The 17,814-nt window shown below is 43.0% G+C and overlaps 1 protein-coding gene across 6 annotated transcripts in view; it reads right to left on the bottom strand.

The window, feature by feature from the left end:
* Positions 1–17,814, bottom strand: part of srfb (serum response factor b) — a 23,105-nt gene extending 5,291 nt beyond the window's left edge. For 2 of the 6 annotated variants that reach the window (XM_020597531.1, XM_020597540.1), the window contains exons 1-3: positions 15,503–16,658; positions 11,097–11,363; positions 948–1,188 (exon numbers count right to left, since the gene is read on the bottom strand). In XM_020597531.1, coding sequence (XP_020453187.1) covers positions 948–1,188; positions 11,097–11,363; positions 15,503–16,153 — 1,159 coding nt within the window. In that variant the 5' untranslated portion in view covers positions 16,154–16,658. Of the gene's footprint in view, positions 1–947; positions 1,189–11,096; positions 11,364–15,502; positions 16,661–17,647 lie in introns of those variants that run through there. The other 4 variants (XM_020597567.1, XM_020597549.1, XM_020597558.1 and 1 more) reach the window with 4 other exon arrangements.

Below are 17,814 nucleotides of genomic sequence, written 5' to 3'. Positions count from 1 at the left end.
TAACACTCACAAGCACCGAACCCGTTCATCTTCACACTGCAATTCAGACTCTTGTATACAAGGTAATAATAACAACCACCTGCAGAAAAGACTGTGCCAACGTGCCTTTACAGTCTAAATAGCTGTTCCACTGAACTTTTTTTTTAACAGATGACCATTTCATTAATTCATCATGAAATTCAAATACTCCTCAGGTCTTTGGGGAGATCATGACCTCCTGGAATCCCCAGGCTGCTCCTCAGTACTTTCCAGCACATCTGCTATGAAAAGGAAGTGCAGTTATTCATTACAATTTAGAAACAGATCAGGGCCTGCTGTCTGCAGACCCAAAGTCCTCACTGAGTTGGTGCAGCAGAGATCCCATGTGGTTCAGTGTGTGTCTGTGAAGGCCTCCATAATGAAGGGTCATGTCTAGTTCAGGACCACTCTGTCACAAAGCGCCGGCTCCACACAGTATACCTCAATTATAGTTTCAGCACAAGCCACTGATCCTTCATTGAATATTCATGACTAATTATGGGCCACGTTTGTCAGCCCTTATGCCAAGTCTATTGTGTCCCTCTCACTTAATTATTCCTGTCCCCCAGTGACAATTAAAGGCAGGTCCACTTGCCAATAGACGTGGCTTCCCTCGATACTGGAGGGCTTTGTAAACCCTGAGGGAGCCGAGCGTTGGTGACTGGTTATGAAGGGCCGTTGTGTGATGTGAGCAGCTCAGAGTGAGAGGCATGACCACCCTGAAAGGATGGCTGAGGTCACGGGGCGATGCCATTCAAATTCTAATCAGCTAACAAGCTAGACAACACGCCGCCATTAACAAAACATGAAGGTCTGCAGAAGTGTCATGTTAATTCTAAAGGGTGAGGTTAAGACAAACAAACCATAAAGAAAAGAATTAGGATTTGTAAGAGAGGATAAGACCCCCCATGTTTTGCATCCCTACATACCAGGCATGAAAGTGAAGCCACTGGGCAGCTGCATGACCCCTGTGGAGCTGCCGGCCGTCTTGAGGACAGTACCGTTGGCGCTGATGTTGCTGCTCGCTGAGATGGGTGCCAGGTAGTTGGTGATGGGAAATGAAGGTCCACTGCTCACCTGCATGGTGGTGGAGGTGGTGGGTACTGTGGACTGGGCACTGCTGGGAGTGCCTGGCAGACTGGCTACCGTGAACGTCGGCTTGAGCGTTTCCTATGGGAGAAAGCAAACACTGTGAGCAGATCATGTGATGATCTTCAGTGAGCGCTGGATTCTAACAAGGAAGAAGGAGTTGATTTATATGCCAGTGGTTTAGTATTACAAATTCATGAGCTCATGGGCCAAACTCCAAAAACTATTACTCTCATAATGCAACTCGGTAGTGTTTTGTGTTAGGCTTGATAATTGCCTTCACTGTTCAACCCCCCCATCTCCAGACTGAAACAGGCTTTCTGACAAAAACTCAAAGTCTCAACCCAAATCCAAGGCAACTCTGATGACATCAGGGTTATAGTGATGAGTAATTTTAACTTGATGTGTAAAGTTGGAGTGCCCCTTCAAGATGCTATTTTTGACTACCTGGGAATAGCTACTATTCCATGTTGATGCACTCACACTTGCTCTACTCTGCTGGAAATAAAAATCCCCCACCGAATCCTGAATCTGCAAAAGCAACAACAGAAGAGTTTCACACCAGAACACCTAAAACAACACCGTTAATGGGGCTTTAAAACCTGCAGTATTTGCAGGGATCAGTGAATGGCTGACAGAAACCAGAGTGCAATTTAATAGTCTTGGGACAAATGACATAAACAAGCTAAAGAAACAGACCAGGATCCCTCTAACTGCATCCATATGTACAATACTAAAGCAGTGTCGCATTAGTTTCAATGATGTGTTCCATTTTCGACTACAAGAAGAGCAATTTGTTGCATTTAAGTTGGAGAAAAAAAAATCTCAGTTTTCAACACAATGTAGGAATCAGTGTAAGATGGTGACGTAACACTAAGTGGGAAACATTTCAAATTCTATTGAAATGCTACTCCATAATACATGATGCCTGGGAGAGAAAGACAGATGTGAGTCCTTTATGAAACATCACCTATTCATTATTTATACCTGCTTATCCTTCTATTACAGTCCAGCCACTGCTCGATCAGACTCTACCGAGGTGGAACAAAAACATCATTTCTGTCCTTGTATTATGTTGAGTTACTATGACAACTATGTGACCATGTAACACACCGCCTCAGTAAAAGGGGTAGAAAGCAGCAGGATGAGATGGTGTGACAAAAAAAAAGAAGAGAGGGAAAAGGGGGGGGGGGGAAAGACATAGCATCACAACGCACGCTCATGTGAACCTCCACTGAGCAGCAGAGCAGGATGTTTGGTGAGTGGGCTGTATGATAGGAGCAGGGTAGGCGTTAGGCTGAGAACTATAAAGCACATCTAAAACCACCATGTCTGTTTCTACGCACTTGTACAGACACTTATCACATGACACTAATAATATGTAACAGCAGAATGGCAACAAACCTGCACGTTAAGAGCAATGGAAGAGATTGAATATCTACGTGGGTTCAATGTTTTCTCAGGATTTGAATCCAGATGATTGAAAACAGAGGGCTGTGATGGATAAGAGGCAGAATGTTCCCAGGTGTCATATGAATCAAGTACATGCTTGCTAAAACACAACAAAAAATTTAAAACATGAAATGAGACAAAGTGGGGGAGGCCTTGAAGTAACAAAGGTAGCTGCATTTAAGTTCAACACAACACTATTGTTTCTGTGGCTGCAACTGCCAATTCCCTACATCTGTAAAGTCACATCCTGTCCCATTTCCAAGGCTTTTCCAGATGTGGCCAAGATATGCAGTTTTCTTTTGTCTGAATTTGGATGACGCAACCAGTCTACTATATATATATATATTTTTTAAGTATATATCTGTGTGGGCTTTGAGATTAAGACAACATATTTTACGGAACTACTTATGAGACTTGGCATTTAATAGAATATGATAAGAACTAAGGCTTTACATTTTTAACAGTTTGTGTTACAAACTGGAGGTGTGGAATCTGAAAGATGAGCACAGGGAGGGTCTAATAAAATGATGCTTTTGTTTGTATGCATGCACAGGAAATGTAGGACCCTGTCTTACTGGGGCTTGACCCATACTAAGGACTAAAAGTCAGGGTTCCTTGCCTTGTCTGCTGGCTTGACGATTCCCCAGCTTCACAGAAGTACAGAATTTAATCACCAGCGTATCCCTTTAATCACTGGGCGATACAGAAAACTACTCTATTTACCATTAACTACGCTACACACTCTGGAATTTACCCCTGTTTCCCAATAGTATTTACACTTTGGGAGCTGTTAGAGGGCAACTTCTTGTTGATAAGCTTTACTCAATTGATATCTGATGTTACAAGTTCAAAAGCACTCGTTTCTAGCTGTGGTGCAGCCTGGACACACCGGCTCCTCTGAAGGACATTGCTTTGGCGGCTGCATCCTTTGGAGGATTCAGCCTCAAACTGAGAAAAAGCAACTGGGCCTCAGATGCAAAGTGCTCATCACATTGCAGGTGAGTGAACGGTCCAGGTTTAGTGTCTGGAAACACGTCACAACAGAAAGGCCTCCTATAAGCAAGCCAGTGAGCAAGGTGTGTTTGATTTCCGAACAAGTCACATTCATTAATACAAAGGCAATGAGTAAGCAGGCTAAGCCGGCCTCTCTTAGAAAAGCACTATTTGTTTTTATATGTGACCGATTACATAGGTGAGAGGTGGACGATCCCGTATGGACAGACTCCACTGATAAGGCCTTCCAGCCACACACTACCATGCAAACACATAAATGGAGATATTGTAAGGGCTGACTGCCATATAGCACCCTGCTCATATCTTAATCTTTAAGCTAGTCCTCTAGCATGGCTCACTGGAATAATTAAAATTCTTTTTTTATTTGATGAGTTAAAAATGAGGGTGTTGCAGTTAACTTGGAGCCTTCTGGACTTGATGACATACAGATGTCTAAGCAGGTGTTGCCTTATACAAGCTGTCCTGATGCAACAACAGTATACAAAACCACAACTACACAGAGCTGCACAATAAGTTAGCTTGTGCAGCTCCGAACTAGCTGAGGGGCTCTGACAGCCCAAGGTCCTTTACCTCTTTAGTTAAACAGCAGCTGGAAAGTTGGAGGGAGTGGGCGACACAGAGCACTCACAGCTGTTCTGCCCTTTCAACCAAAAAGTAAAACGGAATAAATTCGCACAACAATCTGCATATTATTCATTTACTATGCCACTATCAGCGCTGCCATTCATCAGAGAGCGACTGCAGACAGACTGTGACGCAGCTGTCGCCACATTTTCATTCTCACCAAAGTCTCCGGTTTAGATTAAAATGAGAGTTGTTTCATTGAAGTTCAATAACAAGACAAATGGAGATTACTCACTGTACTGTGGCACAGGGGTTACAAATATTATTTTACATCAACAGCAGGTAAAAAAATATTTTTGATAGTAATGGTAGAAGCAGATAGCAGACAACAGTTGTACACGACAGAGGTAACAGCGTTTGCATCAGCCCGGTGGTGTGGCAGCATTTTAGCCAGTGCAAAAGTAGCAGAGAGCGTGTCTGTGTGAGGTTTGGGACAGTGCGACAAGGGACAGGACAGGGGCGAGGGTACAAACAGCTGAGGGCACTGACAGCTGGCGGGAAACCTGAGCACCTCTGAGGTGAAATTAACCTTTCCCACGCCAGCTGAGGCAGCAGCAGGCCACGTAAAAAAGACATCGCCATCTGAACACTCAACAGTTGTCACCACTAAACAACTCTTTTCCTGTAAATGGAGAGAGATGCTTCACCTAGTACCATTGTGTTTATTAAAAAGACACCATGGCTCACTAAAGGGACAAGGTCACTGTGTCCCAGCTTTTCCATATTCCACTGCTCCCTGGGGAAATAAATGTTTCGCTGTCAGCAAATGTATCCTGCATTGAGGACAGTGTTTGGCTTCAGTCTAACCTTTCTGCTATCTTATTTTATCTAACCTCCGTGGTAATCCAAGAGTCAAACTGACCTACTGCTTTGTTTGACCATCTCCATGTGTCTCGTGTCTATAAACAGTGCTAGCTTTTAGTTCAGCGTCAAGGCAGTGCATAGTAAACATATGCTACACTGGTGTAATGCATTCCTTCAGACCAGAAGTGAGAGCAGAGAATCACCGCTGTGATGTAGTCATTTCCTCCTGTCCATCTCCTGCACCCTCTAACACACATCAGACTGTGTCCATCAATAAAAATGGGGCCCAACTCTCACTGTCATTCAGGAAGATGCTGGACATCTGAATAGTACCTTTATGATTCACAATATTAAACCTGAAACAATGAGCTGAGAAATCAGTTATTTTTAAGCCATATACTCTGATAATTAAACTCACTTTATAAGCAAATATTCTACATTTTACTTAGTTTCATAATTATGAGAATTTCCAGCTTTTATTTTTCTTATTATCCCCTTATTTTGAGGGGATTGTTGTGGACTCTTGGTTGGACAAAAAGAGCAATTTAAAGATACCTCCGGGGGCTATATTACTGTTATATATTTCTAATAATACATTCTACATGTTGAAAGTTTGATAAGTTGGATATACTAAGTTCTGATCACATATTGTTTTCACTCCTAATTCCAGGCCTTCCAGAAGATGCGTCAGGTGCGTATCACCAAAAACATTTCCCATATATGAAGGAAAATGACTGGGTCTGTAAGCTGTGCCGACAATGGTCTTTTGACCAAAGCTTTCACAATTTTTCCACTTCATCACTTGTAAAACATTTAATAAGTTTTGTTTTTTGGCATCTGAAGAGCCTCTTATGCTGCGTTTCCACTACTGGAACCCAACGAGTGGTATACCCCGTACTTCCCTTAACCATCACCAAGCATAGCCTCCGAGGATGATGCGGACCGTTCTGCTTTGTTTTTCTTTGTTTGTTTTCTTTTTCTCTCTGTCAGTCTCTGCTTAGAGGGAGGGAGGTGCTGCTCCCCTCTCACATGCAGCCAGAGGTGTGTTTACACATGGTGCTTGTAATGCTAATGCTTAAGGACATTTAACTAATCACCGGTGACCACTCTGCACGTACACACCCCCTCACGATCTTGGTACCTGATTTTAGTACTACCTACTGAGGGGTGCTGAAATTTAGTTCCCAGAACGCACCTCCAAAGCGGGCAGGCTATACTGTAAACAAACACAGAACCCATGTTGAGGGTTACTTGACTCAACACGTTTCGACAGCTTCCTATAATGGGAAAAACCCCTTTTGTTGTTCTGTCAGTGTGCAGAACATATTCTGGACAAAGGCCTACTCTGAATTATGACCATAAATATTTGTATCGGCCTGAGATGAAATGAAGAGATTCAAGTTTCTAAACTCACAAAAGTTGACTTGAAATTTTTCACATTCCCTTTGTGTCTTCATGCCGACCTCACTAATGCTTTCCACGTATTGGGAAACATCAATAAATAAATTCTATCCAGGGGCTGACCTGGGGAAACACTCCACTTAGTAAAATGAGGCATGTAGCTAATGAAGTCACAATTTACTGTCATGTGAACAGAGGGCTGGGTTCCATGGAATAAGCAATAACTCCTCCAGACTAGATTGCACAGCCAAGCCATTACATGCTATGTAATCCATTTTATTAGAGAGGGACATTATTTTAATTCGGCAACAAATAGATCAAGTCCCTTCTATAGCCACTGGGACCATATGAGAAATCCTTATACATACAGTATTTATTAAAACAAATGTGGCACAAGTTTTATTAATATGCTAGTTTCCAATATTCCTAAGGCTTCTATATATGGTAAAAGAATAAAAGCCTCTCCTTGTACACAAGCCAACATCATACCATTTTACCATTTTAAAGGAAGAGGAAACAAGACTAATTAAAAGAGAGGGAGACCAAAGATTCCCTGTAAATGAGGGATTAATCACTCCAAACTGAAGGTGACAACTGATAGGCTAGTCCAGTGTTGGCTTGAGAGCCCATTGTGCAGTTTACTGGTGGCTGGCCCTTGTCTAATCTCCCATTTGCTGGCTCTCATCTCCCAGTCTGTCACCCTGCCAGCAACATGGAATTTGCAGCTCCATTTGGGACTGCTAAAAAAGGCAAGGCAGCCCAAGTAGAGGAGGTGCAGCCAATGGCGGTTGACCTGTCCAGTTGCTTGGTGTAAAATAAGGGGGTGGAAGAGGGGGTGGGGGGTGACATAACATTGCTTTCCTTCCCCTTAAACACAGCCAACACACTGCTCTTGCTGCAGACACTGTGAGATTCCCTATGGCACTGCCGCTGCCTTGCTTTTCATTCAGTCTGTTTGGGAGCAGTCTTATGCTGAGAGTGAATATCTGAGTAAATTAACCTCCCATTACATCAGTGATTCTGTCTCGTCACCTGCTTCAAGTCACTGTTCTGCCCTTGCAACCTTGGTTAAAACAGGAAAACTAAAGATAACTGTTAAAAAAAAGTTTTAAAAGTACAGTCCCCCAGACTCTGAATTGATCATCAAATTGGTTGAATTTCTCTTTGGAGACAAAAACCCAATTCATGCACATTTATAGACTTGCTATATGAATAATGAGGCTGTCAAATCTGCTGCCTGATGTCTATAGAGCTGAGAAACACAAGAAAAACAAACATGTCAGCTGCTGGGCAGGACAGTGGCCACAGTCTAGTCTAGTTACTTTTTTTTTTTTTTGGTCAGCGTTACTTGCAGCATTACAGCGGCAAAAGAAATATGATCTGTAGTGATGAGCAGAGCAACAAATAAACTTCACCAGGTTTACAACATCAACAGCAGTGACAGCCAGAGCAGCAGGGAAAGACAGAGCGACAAGGAGGGAAAGTGAGGGGAGGGAGGAGGGGAAAACCAGAGGAGACCGTGATACTGAGAACTCAGCGCTAAGACGGGTCCTCTGAGCAAACCCGACTTGTGGGATTTGCCATTCCCTTCCAAAAATAACCCAAAAAGCATTAAAACATCTGCACTGTAGACACGTCTGGTATTAAAAATCAGACATGAACAACCCAGAGCTCGTTTCAGGGGCGCTGCATAAGATCAGTAAGGACAAGTCTACCATCTTTTACCTTTCACCTCTAAATCAGACATTATCTTTCCCAAAATGCCTTCATACAACCCTGGAGAACAGCCTTAAACTCGTTACCTTCCAATTATTTGTTTTACGTGTTTGCTGAGAGAGCAATAGAAAAGCATGGACTCCCCAGACATAAAGTGAGTCACACACCTTAAATTTAATGTCTTATCATCTTAACACTGCTTTCTGCTCAGTTAAAGGCACTCTTCATTATGATCTTAGTTTTTAGTGCCAGATTGAGGTCTGGTAACTCAAGAATCGATTCAGCCAGGCTAGATATGCATGAGAGCCATCAGCAGATGATTACATGACAATATGACTCACTGCCTTTTCAAAGTCTTACTCCTTAACAAACACTCACTCACACAAAGCCAGTAGTTGTGGGGCGGTGCGAAGCGTGACTCTTAAACTACATGGCCCATTTTTTACCTTAATTTTTATTCAGAAACTCATTTGATATCATTTCAGCAGCAGCTGGCATGTTTTCCTACACTGAAATTCAGAAGCATGGATGAATGACAGCCCAGCTAGTGATGCATTTGTCCATTATGGTGTAGGGAGTGCTCCCTTATGAAGGGAACTGTTAATCACTTATTTGGAAAAAAAAAATCTCTTCAGCCACTCTAGACCAAAACCTGATTTTAATATTAATTACTTAAACATAAACTCCACTGTACTAGTGATTCACAGTATTAGATACTATGAAAAACTAACCTTTTAAGAAATGCACTTATTTGCTTTTTTGCCTCGACTTAAATGAGAAGATTGATTCCACTGTCTGGGTCTACAGACAGCAGCTGGATAGCTAGGCAAAAAGACTGGAAACAGCTCTGTCCAAAGGTAACAGGGCCCCACCTATAGCACCTCTACAGCTCATTAACATGATTTGAATACCCTGTATTAAACCTGAAGTGTAAAAACAACATGTTGTGGTGTTACGGGGTGGGGGGTGGGGGGGTATTTATGTGATGGAATATTTATAGGCTGGGCACAGTGACTCCATGGAGTCTTTATCATCAGCGTGATGTCAGGCATCCAGCGGAGTCTGTGAGAAGTTACCTCTCCCAGCCGCAAAACAGTCCTACAACTTCCTTCCTGGAGTCTGCACTGGTTCAAACTGGTTCGACTGTTTGCAGTCTTTATGCTAAGCCAAGCTAACAGATATTGAACGGACAGACAAGAGTGGTATAAACCCAGGCAACGTGGAGAATGTATTTCCCAAAAATGCTGAACTATTCCTTCAAGAGAAAAAGTTAATGATTAAACAACTACCAATGCTGTGGCAGGTGTTTTAATATTCCTCCACTTGTTCAGATTTTTTTAAATCCTGCAAAAGCATTATACGCTACAGAATTTCTACTGTCAGATGATTTTATGAGCAACGCATAAAGCTCCAAATCATGTCAACTTCACTTATCTGCTAAGCCTCAGTCTTTTGCTTCTCTAAAATATCCTCCAATTACCCCAACAGCCACTGCAAACTCTTAACTGTTTAGACTAGTGCAGAATGTATGTATGACATACTAGTCTCTTGATGAATAGTGTCCAGACGCTGCAAAGGTCCATACAGCAACCATGGAATAGATTTACTGCACAGAAATGATCCCTCAAAATCCAGGTCTCCATAAACCACCTGACATGTCCCAGCCATAACAGTGCTGATCCTGATGTAGATCACCAGGTTGCATTATCTAGTGGTTCCTCGTGTGAACAGTGTTCACAAGGACCCCACACTGGTATCCCACACTCACAACCGCAGCAGAGCAGAGGTCACAGTGTCACTGCCAGCCTCCTAAATATACATGACATGGGACATTAAGTATCGCACAAATGTTTCCATTCCACCCGTTCATATCTACATCCATACCTCCCCTCCATATCACTAAATGAGTGGGGGGGATCACAGGACTCCAAAGACAGCTGCAGCTTATAAGGAATGTGAGGGGCCTCGGCCAAGAGAGCAGGCAGGGAAACCATACCATATATGGCAACAGAGGCAGAATCCAATTTTTATCAATGAGCAGAGCGGGCATGAGACTGGCTTAGCCCCCATCCTCAACGGTGGATGGTACATGTTACCGTAGTTAGTGCCCTGTAAAAGCAGCACGCAGGCAAACACGCCTGGCAGTATCCGTCTTCAAGGGAGTATACTTAAGCTGTGTAAACAGTGGAGGGAATCTCTGCATGTGACTGCACAAAGGTGAGGACAGTGAAGGGTGTCTTCTAATGGATTTATTGTTTCGCTTCAACTCTCACTTGCAGCAATGTGGTAAAAAAAAAATACAGGGAGGCAAACTGCAGCTTTAGGGATGAACATAAGGTACACAACAACACAGAACGATCATGACCATAAGACAGATAAACAGCAACGTCCTCAATATAGCAGGCTGTATGTTTCTCATCCTAACACAAGCCAGACTTGCTGCGATTTATCTCTGAGTGTTACAAGGTTTTTCTGGATGAGAGCTCAGAAAGGTAACGTGTATACAGCTCCCTTTAGCAGAGCAGGGTAATACTCCACATCTGGCTCTCCCTTCAGTCTACAGCTCTTTGAAAAAGCACAAGGACTTTTTTGCTTAATTAAAAAATTACTTGGTCAGAACCAAACCACAAGCCGAAATCAGAGGCCTGAGGCAAAAGTTCACAAATCTGTTTACAACAGGACAAAGATTATTTTCTGCAGCTGCTTGTGGGTTTGATTTATTTGCTTGCTTCATGTGCTCGTCTACCCTTTCTGGAGAAATTTCCCACTATATCCATTAGTGACTCTCTATGGTGATTTATTTATTTTTGTTCACACTGCAATTCATGTTTCCATTAGAGAGCAGACAGTCAGTGAGTCACAAAGACTTTAACTCGAGTACCTCTACTTTTATCTTCCCAAAAGAGATGGAATGGTTTCTCGCTTTTTGTTCTGACTGCTTGGACAGTCAGCTAAGCTTTCTACTTCTTGATTCTCACCTTTGTGTCACCTATGCTCTCTGACTCAGACACCTGGTAGGTGAGGTCCGTTTCCTCAAAGCCTGTGGCACTCATGCGCTGGTCCATGGAGGGGTCAGAGCGTGGCGGCGAGTCCGGTGAGTTGAGACATGTCTGAATCAGAGCTTTGCCCGTTTCACTGGTGATCATGGGCTGGAGTTTGCGAGTGGCAAATGTGTAGACGTGACCTGTTTCGCTGGCCACAAGCAACAGAACCTGGGTTCCTGTCAGGGTGGAGAGTTCATAGGCCTAGGAAAAAGAAACAAGAAAATGTAAGTATTTGACAGAAAGAAGTCAAAATAGAATTCAAACATGAGAAAGGTTCAAGTTGGGGCTTGGATTACCTTCATATATCATACACAAAGTCTCAATATTAGAGGGAACATAAGGGATTCCTAAGATAAACTGCTGGGAAAAAAATACTTGAGCTAAGAAGACACTAGCATCTAAAAATACCCCTAGTGAACTCTGACGTATAGCACAAATGAAGCTAAAATAACAATCGAGACAAGGCTCCCAGAATAGAGAGAGAGCGTGATACAGCTGAGAGACTGATTGCAGCAGGGGACTGCTTGCATAGGCAGGGGCAGTAGTAGTAACCCAGTCCTGACAGAGGACAAGAGGAATCATCCTCAACACGCTGAAGTAACTGGCTATGAAACGCAAGGCCATCATCACACACTGCCTGTCCTCTCCTTCAATATACAGCATGCAGACACTCACACTGAAACTCGCCAACATGAAGGAAAAGCACAATGACATTCAAGTCAGTCCAACACCGACGACCAAATGCACAAGGAGCTGCACTCCTGAGAAAGCCTTTTTATCTAAATGAGTCATCAGTTATGTGGAGGATGCTTCTGGTGCTGTGAAGGCACAGTGCCATTACCATCACCTTGGTGAACACAGTGCAGCCTGAGCTAGTTGATAGATGAGCCACTAAGTTGGAGCATAACAATGTAAGGAGGAGGAGGAGAGGAATCACATTCAAATTAAAAGATTTTATTGAGCTGTTATAAAGCCAAGCATTCATTCCATCCTGCTCTGCTCATTATGAACCTTATCAGCCCAGTCCTCTCTATCTGGGTACATGATAGCTGAAGCACACCATATAATTGTCTTTTGTGCAACAACATGAGGAGAGAGCACAGAAACAGTGTGACACACCATTACTATAGCAGCTCGAGCTACACTTTATTTCAGTGGAGAACTTCTGGACCCTGTGGCTTGTTGTACACTTCACCACACCCACTGCTAATGCAGCCTTACAAGAGCAGGTAATAAACTACACAGCTACAGTCATCCTCTTCCACAACCATTGCCCTTGATTAGCCATGCAGGAGCTACAAAGTCTGATGTTTGGCCAACATCCAAGACAGAAAAGGACTAATTTGTCAACTAAAGTGTGCTAGGTGGCATCACCAACTAGACCTACACAATGCTTTAATAAGTCTCCTCGCTCTGCTGATTTTCTCATAAATATTAATGAGCGCAGGGTGTGTGGGGGGTCAACTCTGACTGTAATTGGTTCCTTTGCCATGCAAAAAGTCTATATATCAAATAAAGAAGGCATGAAAAACACAGACAAGAACATCTACATATGTACAGACAGGTGACAAATGAAAGGAAAAGCCAACATAAAGTGTCTCCATAAGGTGCTGAGCCACCACATGCCCCCCAGATCAGCTTCAGTGCTCCTTGGCATTGACTTTCCAAGTGTCTGGACTCTACTGGCGGATGAAAGCTGTTCTTTCAAAAGATATTCCTTCAGGTGGTGTTTTGATAATGGTGGTGGAGACATCAGTCCAAACTCTCCCAGAGGTGTTCAGCTGGGCTGAGATCTGGTGACTGTGAAGGTCACAGCACATGATTAACATCATTATTATATTCAAAGCATTCAGTGACTCCTTGCATCCTATGGACTGGGGAACTGTCATCCTGGAAGAAATCACTCATTTACTCCGGTTTTTCCTCTAATTTGTCACTTGTCTGTAATTCTACAGCACAAAAATAACAAAAAAAGCTTTGTCTATTTTTCAGGTTTTGCCTGGTTGTTGTCTGCTCTCAGCTAGAGTATCAGTCCCAATGTTAGCCTTGTGTGTACACAGTTGCAAGTTTAAATCTATTGGACTGACCTGAAGCAAGGTCATCAGTGTTGATGAAGAGGTGCAGAGTCAAAAATTGTAAGTAATGTTGAAACAATTAGCCTCAAAATCGATCAGTTGATCAACAGAACAACAATTTTGATGATCTTATAATTTTTCCAAGACAATTATAAGTCAACAATACCAAACAGTTGCTTGTTACAGCTTCTCAAATGTGAAGATTTGGTGCTTCGCTGTTTTATATCAATATTAACTGCATATCTTTGGGATTTCTCCAACACAAGTTATTAGAAAAGTCACCTTAGTCTCAACTAATAATTAGTTGCAGTCCTAGAAGCCAATAATCATGTTTTTTTTTTTTTTTGGCTAAGTAAATAAAATGTTCATTGAACGTTCCTGGAGCCCAAGGTAGCTTCCTCAGATCACTGGTTTTGACTGTTCAACATACTAATTTTAGAATAATACACATTAGAAAAACTAGAGCCAGTGAATTGGTCTGAAGACCAATCAACTACCAAAAATTGTGGCTAATTCATTTTCAGTGAGTTAACCTGTATTAATTAAGACAGTCCTTTAGTACTATATGTCATGGCAGTACAGTTTAATAATGGCAGCATTTCATCTAGGTGAGCCAGAGCACTGTAATCATGCATGTTGGCACACTTACATGACTTAGTGGGACACCTAAGGTGAATGGATTTATATTAGTTACCCCTGTGCTTTCACTGCTATGACAAATCAACACGTCTGCCATAAGAATGGGACCATTCCTTTTTCTGTACAAATAACAGAACTAAAAAAGGAACCAGCAGTATTAATTGAGTAATCCTGTGCTACAGAGGTAATGCTGTATTGTGCAAGTGTTAATGTCATCTAAGATACATATGTGGGGAGAACATAGCCGCTTCAGTAACCACATCCTTTAAAATGAAAGACTCATCCTAGAAACCAATTTGAGACCATTCTACTATGAATCTTCCCACTCCACCCACCTGTCAATTTCTGTGATGGCTGATGTGTAGGCAACATTTTCAAAAAATCTCTCATGCCCCAGTGTGTCAAATAGTGTTCATGTTGCCAAGAGCCTACATAAAAGACACCTCAGTTTCCACGACAACAGTCTAGATACATTTACAAAAAGAAAGAAACAACATTGTCCACTGTACGAGCGCTTGGAACTAACAAGACAAATGAAAACTCTTGACCTACAGTAAAACAAGGCTTACAAGTTAAAGTCGTAATGAAAAATGACTATGTCCACAGCAAAACTACTGCTGTGCCTGTGCTCAGCAGCTGACCTCGTCTCAAAAAAAAAAAAAATCTACTTTAGATGTTATGATGGCAAATGCCACATAGCAATACTTTATCATGGCAGCAATTGTGTAGCTGAGTTGTGCATTGCAGTGACATATTGCATTGGTACTAACCTTAGTAGACAGTAATGGAAGCAATTAAGACTACTATGGAGCAAGTTCTGTCTTTAATGTCAATGATGTGCCACACATCGTAATAATAATACCTGAAACCAATACAAGTCATCACTGGACGCCTGTATCACAATGTACTGTACACCGCCATAACGTATGCACAGACACTGACCAGACTCTGTCTTCTGTTTGAGTGTGTGGTCTGATCTGTAGTTTAGTCAGCTGCTGGCACCTCCAGCCTGCTGCTGCTCACCACCACATGGCTGCTGCCTGCAACCAAAGTCCCACTTTACAGTGACAGAGGGAGCAGCCTGTGCACTGAGGGCTAATGATGGGAACCACTTCCAACACTTCTCAGCCTGTAGGTCAGTGTATGAACGTGCAAGTCACTCACATAAGTTTGCAAGGGTCCATGAAGGAATGGGTCTTTTGTTTTCTAGAAATTTGTGTGTGCGTGTTTTTTTTTTTAGGGGTGTGGGGGTAGGGGGTCATAAATAGAACCGTCATTTGCTCAAGTCTATTTAAAGCCCATCGCCTGTCAAATGCTTTGAGTTCCTGACATCCGGTGGGTCAGTTTGTGCCACAATTGTTTTTGTCTAGGAAAGAAAGTGAAATCAGATTAAGCTGCTGCAGGTCAGTAGCCTCCAGATAAAATACAGTGTCTATAATTATAATTACCACAAACATTTTACCGCAGGTGTCACGTCTGTAGCCTACAAGTGATTAAAGTGCAATCAACCTCACTGTTAATTAAACGAATGCAACATGTTATACTGCAGTATCTAGGCCCAGCAACATCTATGTGACACTCCCATCCAAAAGCTGGAAGAGAGCCAAAGGTAACCACCTGACCCACCTTTTTCATTATGCCCGTCTTCCTCTTGCTAAAAGTGGTGTACCGTCTCAACTTGTTGTCAATAAACTCCATCTTTATCTTTACGCGCCCACGTGTCTTCTTTCCCGGCTTTGCCCCGGCGACCCCTCCGGGCACCATGCCGTAACCTCCGGGAGGTAGTCCCACCTCCTGCCCAGTCACCGCAGCTTCCATCTCCCCTCTCTCCCGTTTCACCCCTCTCCTGCTGTCCCCGAGTGAACCCACTGGGTCATCATCATCTCCGGAGTCCGAGTCATTATCCGAGCCGCTGCACAGAGGAGCAGTCTCTCTGTCCGGGTCGAACCGGGCTCCATGAGCCAATACCACTCCCGTGTTTAACCCCACCATGCTGCCCTGGACAGCGGTATGCAAAGGGGTCACTCCCGTCCCGTTCCCCGGTCTCGCACCCCGCGGACCCCCTGGACCATTAGCCCCAAGCATCCCGACGGCGTCTCTGTCCCCCTGCCGCCCGGCAGCACCAGCGCTCTCGCTGACCCCCGGTAAAGCTTGCCCTGCTCTGACCAAAACGGGACGGATCCCGCTGCCGGCAACCCCCGAACTGTGTCCTGTGGTACCCCTGGCTATAGCTGACCCGTTTCCAGATGGTGCCGATCCAGCCTGGCTTGGCAACATCCTATTAAGTTGACAGAGTCACTAAATACCAGCCAAAAAGCTGGAGCGCGCTGTGTCGTAAGTTACTGATAAAACGCATACACGACCGGGCTACAAAATGTAAACAAAGCAGGCTAAATGACTGTTTGGAAACGCCAGGAAATTACCGAGACAAACTTCGGAAAGTGATGCTGCTTTCAAGACCCTTCAAACCCGGCTCAGTTTAGCTCACCCTCCTCCTCTATTTCCAAAACTCTGAACACTTTCTCAAAAAGGAAAACGCGCAGAGCGCCCTCGATGTTGCTCCGCCATGTCGCGTAGTCCGCATTGTAAACCGAAAATAACGCCGCTGTAGGCCCGTCGATATTTATATGCTCATCGCACCTCATCAATACCACACCGTTTATCTCTTTATGGATCAGAAACGCATATAAACATCTCTTTTTAAAACAGCGTTTGCTACATCGGAGTAATATTACAACCGAGGAACTACTTCCCTCCTTATAAAGAGATACAATGTTTCCTTATTTGGTGCTGTCTCTCCTTATTTGGTGAGTCATAGCGTCGCCTGTTGATTGGCGGAGGATTATCTGAGTAGCACTGCCATTGGTCAATAAAGCACACTTATTAGAATAAATACCAAAATGGTTGCGCTACCGACAACGTCACCTTGAACAAGCAGAGGCACCAAAATAACAAAACATTCAAGTTTTTATTGCCCACGGGCTGCACTATGTCATACCACAAACCATGTCTTCCCAAACTCTGTATTCTAAAATGCATCGTTTCACTGTTGGCTGAAGGAAAAAAAAATAGTGTTTGAGTGCAGTTTTGCACAGTGCTGTATATTACGGTCATACATAGTAGAATATACTCAGATTTACAGGAGGCCTTTTACACAGCAGATAGTACTCTATACTGATCATAGCAGGAAAAGCACAGGTGCTACTAATAACATCAAACATAGTTCAAGTGTCCCAGTATGTAATGACAGTGAGCCAATGTGAACCAGAACTCTAAAATTAAATGAAGCAGCTAAAAGAAGTCCAGCCATTATTTATTTTATTACTTAAATCTGTACCTTTCCTGCTTGAATATGTGAAAAAAGGCCTATTACAGGAAAAGTATGTAAAAATATACTTTGGTGTACTTGTGTCTAGCAACTTATCTGACCATACATAATGATGTAAACCCCACCCACCTGGTTTTCCAGGCATGTTAAAACAAATGTCATGTATAATGGTATCTCATCCAAGATTTGTCGGCAATGACGCTACAGCATATTTTTTATTGAAATGTGTGTGGGGTTTTTTCCCTTGGAAGAGCTCAGTGAAGCGTCAATGCAATTTAAAAAAAAAGTCATGATATTCCTAGTATAAAATGAAGTCCCATTAAGACCTCAACTCAGTTTATCATTAAAATATTTGACTAAATGACAAAATACATCCAACACAGCAAACACCTGAAAAGCTGTAGTTGCTTCATTAAGTGTGTAGGTTTTGAGGATATGCTTACAGCAGCTGGTTTCCTGTGGTTCTGTGTGCAGGTTTTAAGTTGAGCCTCTTTATCCATGGCTGCAAATTGGCAGCAGACCCTCCAGCTCCAACATAGGCTACAATATAAAAGTTGTCTGTCAAATTCTAGTTGACTGCTGCTTCAGCACCTATGATGAACTGAAGTTC

The sequence above is a fragment of the Monopterus albus genome, unplaced genomic scaffold (genome assembly GCF_001952655.1).
Source record: "Monopterus albus unplaced genomic scaffold, M_albus_1.0 scaffold3.1, whole genome shotgun sequence".
Lineage (NCBI taxonomy): Eukaryota > Metazoa > Chordata > Actinopteri > Synbranchiformes > Synbranchidae > Monopterus > Monopterus albus.
The sequence above is the reverse complement of the archived record's forward strand: the minus strand, read 5'-3'. Positions and strand labels throughout refer to the sequence as shown.